This window comes from Diaphorina citri, unplaced genomic scaffold (genome assembly GCF_000475195.1).
Source record: "Diaphorina citri unplaced genomic scaffold, Diaci psyllid genome assembly version 1.1 scaffold26494, whole genome shotgun sequence".
Taxonomy (NCBI): Eukaryota; Metazoa; Arthropoda; class Insecta; order Hemiptera; family Psyllidae; genus Diaphorina; species Diaphorina citri.
The window spans coordinates 1-10,212 of NW_007403833.1; the positions used below are offsets into that span (position 1 = coordinate 1).

Sequence of the window (10,212 nt, forward strand, 5' to 3'; positions counted from 1 at the left end):
CTGGCGTTTACAGGCATTTTAATCAAGCTTTTCGTTTTTAATTTTCTCAACATTTTGTTTTGAAGAGTATTAGTTATCTATCATTTCATCGTAATTTTTGTTTCCAGTGCAATCGGCAGACATCCGTAAGATCAAAATGAACCTAGACAACATGTACATAGAGAAGCAGAAGCTAGAGAAGGGCGATAAGCCGAAGAAGAAGGGCAAGGGGAAAGCCAAGCTCAAAGTAGAAGGAGACGGTGCTGTAAGTATTTTAATTTAATAGTTCAAATGGTCGTAACTCGTAAAATTTGTAGCCAAAACCAAATGTCAGCCCAGTTTCTGGGAGCCTTTAAACAGGGAATAGACCAGCTTAGTCTGGTCGTAACTCGTAAAATTTGTAGCCAAAACCAAATGTCAGCCCAGTTTCTGGGAGCCTTTAAACAGGGAATAGACCAGCTTAGTCTGGTCGTAACTCGTAAAATTTGTAGCCAAAACCAAATGTCAGCCCAGTTTCTGGGAGCCTTTAAACAGGGAATAGACCAGCTTAGTCTGGTCGTAACTCGTAAAATTTGTAGCCAAAACCAAATGTCAGCCCAGTTTCTGGGAGCCTTTAAACAGGGAATAGACCAGCTTAGTCTGGTCGTAACTCGTAAAATTTGTAGCCAAAACCAAATGTCAGCCCAGTTTCTGGGAGCCTTTAAACAGGGAATAGACCAGCTTAGTCTGGTCGTAACTCGTAAAATTTGTAGCCAAAACCAAATGTCAGCCCAGTTTCTGGGAGCCTTTAAACAGGGAATAGACCAGCTTAGTCTGGTCGTAACTCGTAAAATTTGTAGCCAAAACCAAATGTCAGCCCAGTTTCTGGGAGCCTTTAAACAGGGAATAGACCAGCTTAGTCTGGTCGTAACTCGTAAAATTTGTAGCCAAAACCAAATGTCAGCCCAGTTTCTGGGAGCCTTTAAACAGGGAATAGACCAGCTTAGTCTGGTCGTAACTCGTAAAATTTGTAGCCAAAACCAAATGTCAGCCCAGTTTCTGGGAGCCTTTAAACAGGGAATAGACCAGCTTAGTCTGGTCGTAACTCGTAAAATTTGTAGCCAAAACCAAATGTCAGCCCAGTTTCTGGGAGCCTTTAAACAGGGAATAGACCAGCTTAGTCTGGTCGTAACTCGTAAAATTTGTAGCCAAAACCAAATGTCAGCCCAGTTTCTGGGAGCCTTTAAACAGGGAATAGACCAGCTTAGTCTGGTCGTAACTCGTAAAATTTGTAGCCAAAACCAAATGTCAGCCCAGTTTCTGGGAGCCTTTAAACAGGGAATAGACCAGCTTAGTCTGGTCGTAACTCGTAAAATTTGTAGCCAAAACCAAATGTCAGCCCAGTTTCTGGGAGCCTTTAAACAGGGAATAGACCAGCTTAGTCTGGTCGTAACTCGTAAAATTTGTAGCCAAAACCAAATGTCAGCCCAGTTTCTGGGAGCCTTTAAACAGGGAATAGACCAGCTTAGTCTGGTCGTAACTCGTAAAATTTGTAGCCAAAACCAAATGTCAGCCCAGTTTCTGGGAGCCTTTAAACAGGGAATAGACCAGCTTAGTCTGGTCGTAACTCGTAAAATTTGTAGCCAAAACCAAATGTCAGCCCAGTTTCTGGGAGCCTTTAAACAGGGAATAGACCAGCTTAGTCTGGTCGTAACTCGTAAAATTTGTAGCCAAAACCAAATGTCAGCCCAGTTTCTGGGAGCCTTTAAACAGGGAATAGACCAGCTTAGTCTGGTCGTAACTCGTAAAATTTGTAGCCAAAACCAAATGTCAGCCCAGTTTCTGGGAGCCTTTAAACAGGGAATAGACCAGCTTAGTCTGGTCGTAACTCGTAAAATTTGTAGCCAAAACCAAATGTCAGCCCAGTTTCTGGGAGCCTTTAAACAGGGAATAGACCAGCTTAGTCTGGTCGTAACTCGTAAAATTTGTAGCCAAAACCAAATGTCAGCCCAGTTTCTGGGAGCCTTTAAACAGGGAATAGACCAGCTTAGTCTGGTCGTAACTCGTAAAATTTGTAGCCAAAACCAAATGTCAGCCCAGTTTCTGGGAGCCTTTAAACAGGGAATAGACCAGCTTAGTCTGGTCGTAACTCGTAAAATTTGTAGCCAAAACCAAATGTCAGCCCAGTTTCTGGGAGCCTTTAAACAGGGAATAGACCAGCTTAGTCTGGTCGTAACTCGTAAAATTTGTAGCCAAAACCAAATGTCAGCCCAGTTTCTGGGAGCCTTTAAACAGGGAATAGACCAGCTTAGTCTGGTCGTAACTCGTAAAATTTGTAGCCAAAACCAAATGTCAGCCCAGTTTCTGGGAGCCTTTAAACAGGGAATAGACCAGCTTAGTCTGGTCGTAACTCGTAAAATTTGTAGCCAAAACCAAATGTCAGCCCAGTTTCTGGGAGCCTTTAAACAGGGAATAGACCAGCTTAGTCTGGTCGTAACTCGTAAAATTTGTAGCCAAAACCAAATGTCAGCCCAGTTTCTGGGAGCCTTTAAACAGGGAATAGACCAGCTTAGTCTGGTCGTAACTCGTAAAATTTGTAGCCAAAACCAAATGTCAGCCCAGTTTCTGGGAGCCTTTAAACAGGGAATAGACCAGCTTAGTCTGGTCGTAACTCGTAAAATTTGTAGCCAAAACCAAATGTCAGCCCAGTTTCTGGGAGCCTTTAAACAGGGAATAGACCAGCTTAGTCTGGTCGTAACTCGTAAAATTTGTAGCCAAAACCAAATGTCAGCCCAGTTTCTGGGAGCCTTTAAACAGGGAATAGACCAGCTTAGTCTGGTCGTAACTCGTAAAATTTGTAGCCAAAACCAAATGTCAGCCCAGTTTCTGGGAGCCTTTAAACAGGGAATAGACCAGCTTAGTCTGGTCGTAACTCGTAAAATTTGTAGCCAAAACCAAATGTCAGCCCAGTTTCTGGGAGCCTTTAAACAGGGAATAGACCAGCTTAGTCTGGTCGTAACTCGTAAAATTTGTAGCCAAAACCAAATGTCAGCCCAGTTTCTGGGAGCCTTTAAACAGGGAATAGACCAGCTTAGTCTGGTCGTAACTCGTAAAATTTGTAGCCAAAACCAAATGTCAGCCCAGTTTCTGGGAGCCTTTAAACAGGGAATAGACCAGCTTAGTCTGGTCGTAACTCGTAAAATTTGTAGCCAAAACCAAATGTCAGCCCAGTTTCTGGGAGCCTTTAAACAGGGAATAGACCAGCTTAGTCTGGTCGTAACTCGTAAAATTTGTAGCCAAAACCAAATGTCAGCCCAGTTTCTGGGAGCCTTTAAACAGGGAATAGACCAGCTTAGTCTGGTCGTAACTCGTAAAATTTGTAGCCAAAACCAAATGTCAGCCCAGTTTCTGGGAGCCTTTAAACAGGGAATAGACCAGCTTAGTCTGGTCGTAACTCGTAAAATTTGTAGCCAAAACCAAATGTCAGCCCAGTTTCTGGGAGCCTTTAAACAGGGAATAGACCAGCTTAGTCTGGTCGTAACTCGTAAAATTTGTAGCCAAAACCAAATGTCAGCCCAGTTTCTGGGAGCCTTTAAACAGGGAATAGACCAGCTTAGTCTGGTCGTAACTCGTAAAATTTGTAGCCAAAACCAAATGTCAGCCCAGTTTCTGGGAGCCTTTAAACAGGGAATAGACCAGCTTAGTCTGGTCGTAACTCGTAAAATTTGTAGCCAAAACCAAATGTCAGCCCAGTTTCTGGGAGCCTTTAAACAGGGAATAGACCAGCTTAGTCTGGTCGTAACTCGTAAAATTTGTAGCCAAAACCAAATGTCAGCCCAGTTTCTGGGAGCCTTTAAACAGGGAATAGACCAGCTTAGTCTGGTCGTAACTCGTAAAATTTGTAGCCAAAACCAAATGTCAGCCCAGTTTCTGGGAGCCTTTAAACAGGGAATAGACCAGCTTAGTCTGGTCGTAACTCGTAAAATTTGTAGCCAAAACCAAATGTCAGCCCAGTTTCTGGGAGCCTTTAAACAGGGAATAGACCAGCTTAGTCTGGTCGTAACTCGTAAAATTTGTAGCCAAAACCAAATGTCAGCCCAGTTTCTGGGAGCCTTTAAACAGGGAATAGACCAGCTTAGTCTGGTCGTAACTCGTAAAATTTGTAGCCAAAACCAAATGTCAGCCCAGTTTCTGGGAGCCTTTAAACAGGGAATAGACCAGCTTAGTCTGGTCGTAACTCGTAAAATTTGTAGCCAAAACCAAATGTCAGCCCAGTTTCTGGGAGCCTTTAAACAGGGAATAGACCAGCTTAGTCTGGTCGTAACTCGTAAAATTTGTAGCCAAAACCAAATGTCAGCCCAGTTTCTGGGAGCCTTTAAACAGGGAATAGACCAGCTTAGTCTGGTCGTAACTCGTAAAATTTGTAGCCAAAACCAAATGTCAGCCCAGTTTCTGGGAGCCTTTAAACAGGGAATAGACCAGCTTAGTCTGGTCGTAACTCGTAAAATTTGTAGCCAAAACCAAATGTCAGCCCAGTTTCTGGGAGCCTTTAAACAGGGAATAGACCAGCTTAGTCTGGTCGTAACTCGTAAAATTTGTAGCCAAAACCAAATGTCAGCCCAGTTTCTGGGAGCCTTTAAACAGGGAATAGACCAGCTTAGTCTGGTCGTAACTCGTAAAATTTGTAGCCAAAACCAAATGTCAGCCCAGTTTCTGGGAGCCTTTAAACAGGGAATAGACCAGCTTAGTCTGGTCGTAACTCGTAAAATTTGTAGCCAAAACCAAATGTCAGCCCAGTTTCTGGGAGCCTTTAAACAGGGAATAGACCAGCTTAGTCTGGTCGTAACTCGTAAAATTTGTAGCCAAAACCAAATGTCAGCCCAGTTTCTGGGAGCCTTTAAACAGGGAATAGACCAGCTTAGTCTGGTCGTAACTCGTAAAATTTGTAGCCAAAACCAAATGTCAGCCCAGTTTCTGGGAGCCTTTAAACAGGGAATAGACCAGCTTAGTCTGGTCGTAACTCGTAAAATTTGTAGCCAAAACCAAATGTCAGCCCAGTTTCTGGGAGCCTTTAAACAGGGAATAGACCAGCTTAGTCTGGTCGTAACTCGTAAAATTTGTAGCCAAAACCAAATGTCAGCCCAGTTTCTGGGAGCCTTTAAACAGGGAATAGACCAGCTTAGTCTGGTCGTAACTCGTAAAATTTGTAGCCAAAACCAAATGTCAGCCCAGTTTCTGGGAGCCTTTAAACAGGGAATAGACCAGCTTAGTCTGGTCGTAACTCGTAAAATTTGTAGCCAAAACCAAATGTCAGCCCAGTTTCTGGGAGCCTTTAAACAGGGAATAGACCAGCTTAGTCTGGTCGTAACTCGTAAAATTTGTAGCCAAAACCAAATGTCAGCCCAGTTTCTGGGAGCCTTTAAACAGGGAATAGACCAGCTTAGTCTGGTCGTAACTCGTAAAATTTGTAGCCAAAACCAAATGTCAGCCCAGTTTCTGGGAGCCTTTAAACAGGGAATAGACCAGCTTAGTCTGGTCGTAACTCGTAAAATTTGTAGCCAAAACCAAATGTCAGCCCAGTTTCTGGGAGCCTTTAAACAGGGAATAGACCAGCTTAGTCTGGTCGTAACTCGTAAAATTTGTAGCCAAAACCAAATGTCAGCCCAGTTTCTGGGAGCCTTTAAACAGGGAATAGACCAGCTTAGTCTGGTCGTAACTCGTAAAATTTGTAGCCAAAACCAAATGTCAGCCCAGTTTCTGGGAGCCTTTAAACAGGGAATAGACCAGCTTAGTCTGGTCGTAACTCGTAAAATTTGTAGCCAAAACCAAATGTCAGCCCAGTTTCTGGGAGCCTTTAAACAGGGAATAGACCAGCTTAGTCTGGTCGTAACTCGTAAAATTTGTAGCCAAAACCAAATGTCAGCCCAGTTTCTGGGAGCCTTTAAACAGGGAATAGACCAGCTTAGTCTGGTCGTAACTCGTAAAATTTGTAGCCAAAACCAAATGTCAGCCCAGTTTCTGGGAGCCTTTAAACAGGGAATAGACCAGCTTAGTCTGGTCGTAACTCGTAAAATTTGTAGCCAAAACCAAATGTCAGCCCAGTTTCTGGGAGCCTTTAAACAGGGAATAGACCAGCTTAGTCTGGTCGTAACTCGTAAAATTTGTAGCCAAAACCAAATGTCAGCCCAGTTTCTGGGAGCCTTTAAACAGGGAATAGACCAGCTTAGTCTGGTCGTAACTCGTAAAATTTGTAGCCAAAACCAAATGTCAGCCCAGTTTCTGGGAGCCTTTAAACAGGGAATAGACCAGCTTAGTCTGGTCGTAACTCGTAAAATTTGTAGCCAAAACCAAATGTCAGCCCAGTTTCTGGGAGCCTTTAAACAGGGAATAGACCAGCTTAGTCTGGTCGTAACTCGTAAAATTTGTAGCCAAAACCAAATGTCAGCCCAGTTTCTGGGAGCCTTTAAACAGGGAATAGACCAGCTTAGTCTGGTCGTAACTCGTAAAATTTGTAGCCAAAACCAAATGTCAGCCCAGTTTCTGGGAGCCTTTAAACAGGGAATAGACCAGCTTAGTCTGGTCGTAACTCGTAAAATTTGTAGCCAAAACCAAATGTCAGCCCAGTTTCTGGGAGCCTTTAAACAGGGAATAGACCAGCTTAGTCTGGTCGTAACTCGTAAAATTTGTAGCCAAAACCAAATGTCAGCCCAGTTTCTGGGAGCCTTTAAACAGGGAATAGACCAGCTTAGTCTGGTCGTAACTCGTAAAATTTGTAGCCAAAACCAAATGTCAGCCCAGTTTCTGGGAGCCTTTAAACAGGGAATAGACCAGCTTAGTCTGGTCGTAACTCGTAAAATTTGTAGCCAAAACCAAATGTCAGCCCAGTTTCTGGGAGCCTTTAAACAGGGAATAGACCAGCTTAGTCTGGTCGTAACTCGTAAAATTTGTAGCCAAAACCAAATGTCAGCCCAGTTTCTGGGAGCCTTTAAACAGGGAATAGACCAGCTTAGTCTGGTCGTAACTCGTAAAATTTGTAGCCAAAACCAAATGTCAGCCCAGTTTCTGGGAGCCTTTAAACAGGGAATAGACCAGCTTAGTCTGGTCGTAACTCGTAAAATTTGTAGCCAAAACCAAATGTCAGCCCAGTTTCTGGGAGCCTTTAAACAGGGAATAGACCAGCTTAGTCTGGTCGTAACTCGTAAAATTTGTAGCCAAAACCAAATGTCAGCCCAGTTTCTGGGAGCCTTTAAACAGGGAATAGACCAGCTTAGTCTGGTCGTAACTCGTAAAATTTGTAGCCAAAACCAAATGTCAGCCCAGTTTCTGGGAGCCTTTAAACAGGGAATAGACCAGCTTAGTCTGGTCGTAACTCGTAAAATTTGTAGCCAAAACCAAATGTCAGCCCAGTTTCTGGGAGCCTTTAAACAGGGAATAGACCAGCTTAGTCTGGTCGTAACTCGTAAAATTTGTAGCCAAAACCAAATGTCAGCCCAGTTTCTGGGAGCCTTTAAACAGGGAATAGACCAGCTTAGTCTGGTCGTAACTCGTAAAATTTGTAGCCAAAACCAAATGTCAGCCCAGTTTCTGGGAGCCTTTAAACAGGGAATAGACCAGCTTAGTCTGGTCGTAACTCGTAAAATTTGTAGCCAAAACCAAATGTCAGCCCAGTTTCTGGGAGCCTTTAAACAGGGAATAGACCAGCTTAGTCTGGTCGTAACTCGTAAAATTTGTAGCCAAAACCAAATGTCAGCCCAGTTTCTGGGAGCCTTTAAACAGGGAATAGACCAGCTTAGTCTGGTCGTAACTCGTAAAATTTGTAGCCAAAACCAAATGTCAGCCCAGTTTCTGGGAGCCTTTAAACAGGGAATAGACCAGCTTAGTCTGGTCGTAACTCGTAAAATTTGTAGCCAAAACCAAATGTCAGCCCAGTTTCTGGGAGCCTTTAAACAGGGAATAGACCAGCTTAGTCTGGTCGTAACTCGTAAAATTTGTAGCCAAAACCAAATGTCAGCCCAGTTTCTGGGAGCCTTTAAACAGGGAATAGACCAGCTTAGTCTGGTCGTAACTCGTAAAATTTGTAGCCAAAACCAAATGTCAGCCCAGTTTCTGGGAGCCTTTAAACAGGGAATAGACCAGCTTAGTCTGGTCGTAACTCGTAAAATTTGTAGCCAAAACCAAATGTCAGCCCAGTTTCTGGGAGCCTTTAAACAGGGAATAGACCAGCTTAGTCTGGTCGTAACTCGTAAAATTTGTAGCCAAAACCAAATGTCAGCCCAGTTTCTGGGAGCCTTTAAACAGGGAATAGACCAGCTTAGTCTGGTCGTAACTCGTAAAATTTGTAGCCAAAACCAAATGTCAGCCCAGTTTCTGGGAGCCTTTAAACAGGGAATAGACCAGCTTAGTCTGGTCGTAACTCGTAAAATTTGTAGCCAAAACCAAATGTCAGCCCAGTTTCTGGGAGCCTTTAAACAGGGAATAGACCAGCTTAGTCTGGTCGTAACTCGTAAAATTTGTAGCCAAAACCAAATGTCAGCCCAGTTTCTGGGAGCCTTTAAACAGGGAATAGACCAGCTTAGTCTGGTCGTAACTCGTAAAATTTGTAGCCAAAACCAAATGTCAGCCCAGTTTCTGGGAGCCTTTAAACAGGGAATAGACCAGCTTAGTCTGGTCGTAACTCGTAAAATTTGTAGCCAAAACCAAATGTCAGCCCAGTTTCTGGGAGCCTTTAAACAGGGAATAGACCAGCTTAGTCTGGTCGTAACTCGTAAAATTTGTAGCCAAAACCAAATGTCAGCCCAGTTTCTGGGAGCCTTTAAACAGGGAATAGACCAGCTTAGTCTGGTCGTAACTCGTAAAATTTGTAGCCAAAACCAAATGTCAGCCCAGTTTCTGGGAGCCTTTAAACAGGGAATAGACCAGCTTAGTCTGGTCGTAACTCGTAAAATTTGTAGCCAAAACCAAATGTCAGCCCAGTTTCTGGGAGCCTTTAAACAGGGAATAGACCAGCTTAGTCTGGTCGTAACTCGTAAAATTTGTAGCCAAAACCAAATGTCAGCCCAGTTTCTGGGAGCCTTTAAACAGGGAATAGACCAGCTTAGTCTGGTCGTAACTCGTAAAATTTGTAGCCAAAACCAAATGTCAGCCCAGTTTCTGGGAGCCTTTAAACAGGGAATAGACCAGCTTAGTCTGGTCGTAACTCGTAAAATTTGTAGCCAAAACCAAATGTCAGCCCAGTTTCTGGGAGCCTTTAAACAGGGAATAGACCAGCTTAGTCTGGTCGTAACTCGTAAAATTTGTAGCCAAAACCAAATGTCAGCCCAGTTTCTGGGAGCCTTTAAACAGGGAATAGACCAGCTTAGTCTGGTCGTAACTCGTAAAATTTGTAGCCAAAACCAAATGTCAGCCCAGTTTCTGGGAGCCTTTAAACAGGGAATAGACCAGCTTAGTCTGGTCGTAACTCGTAAAATTTGTAGCCAAAACCAAATGTCAGCCCAGTTTCTGGGAGCCTTTAAACAGGGAGTAGACCAGCTTAGTCTGGTCGTAACTCGTAAAATTTGTAGCCAAAACCAAATGTCAGCCCAGTTTGGGCTGATTGAGAGAGAGCCTGACCTAAAACGCCAAACCCGTCTGTACACGGGAAAAGGCGAAGAAAAAGAAGAGACCAGCTTAGTCTGGCTGGGGGATTTTAAACAGGGAGTAAGTAGATCAGCTTAGTCTGGCTGGGGGACTTTAAACAGGGAGTAGACCAGCTTAGTCTACCTAGGGACGTTAAATAGGGAGTATACCAGCCTGAATTTCCCTTGCGAAAGAAAAATAAAAGTTGAGTGCAAAGGGCATCCAGTCGTAAAATTTTAGGGCTGATTGAGCGGCTTCCAAAAAAACGCCGACCTCGTCTGAACACGGAAAAAGGCGAGGAAAACGAAAATCGTTTGGTTAAAAATTATTAATAAAAAGGTCGTTTCCTACCTAAAAAGTTGTTAAGATTCAAAACTCCGAAAAATAGATCTTAGAAGGTTAACAATTCATTTTTTCATGCTGTTCTAATTAAGCCCATGAGGTCTAATATTGTTTTCTTCTCATCTCTTTTTCCAGGTGTTTGATGAATATTCTGCCTACTCTATTGATGACACTTTCGATGATTTCATCTAGAAGAGAAATTATGTAAACACCAAAACCTTTTCAATTCAACTCAATGCTCCCTTTTGCGATGCTTCCTCTAAAAGAAGGAAACAGCACACTGTCTTATATCTGCTC

At 43.2% G+C, this 10,212-nt stretch overlaps 1 protein-coding gene across 1 annotated transcript; it reads left to right on the plus strand.

Moving 5' to 3' along the window:
* Positions 1-69: 69 nt before the first annotated feature.
* LOC103523556 (eukaryotic translation initiation factor 3 subunit J-like) lies at positions 70-10,196 on the plus strand. The gene is made up of 2 exons (XM_008488591.2): positions 70-244; positions 10,051-10,196. The coding sequence occupies exons 1-2, from the start codon at positions 137-139 to the stop codon at positions 10,105-10,107; spliced, it is 165 nt and encodes a 54-aa protein (XP_008486813.1). The 5' UTR covers positions 70-136; the 3' UTR covers positions 10,108-10,196.
* The last annotated feature ends 16 nt before the right edge of the window (positions 10,197-10,212 follow it).

Excerpts from the sequence above, each read along its gene's own strand:
- LOC103523556 (XM_008488591.2), top strand. The coding sequence starts at position 137 with ATGAACCTAGACAACATGTACATAGAGAAGCAGAAGCTAGAGAAGGGC. Across the intron at positions 245-10,050 it reads AAGTAGAAGGAGACGGTGCT|GTGTTTGATGAATATTCTGC; the intron begins GTAAGTATTTTA and ends CTCTTTTTCCAG.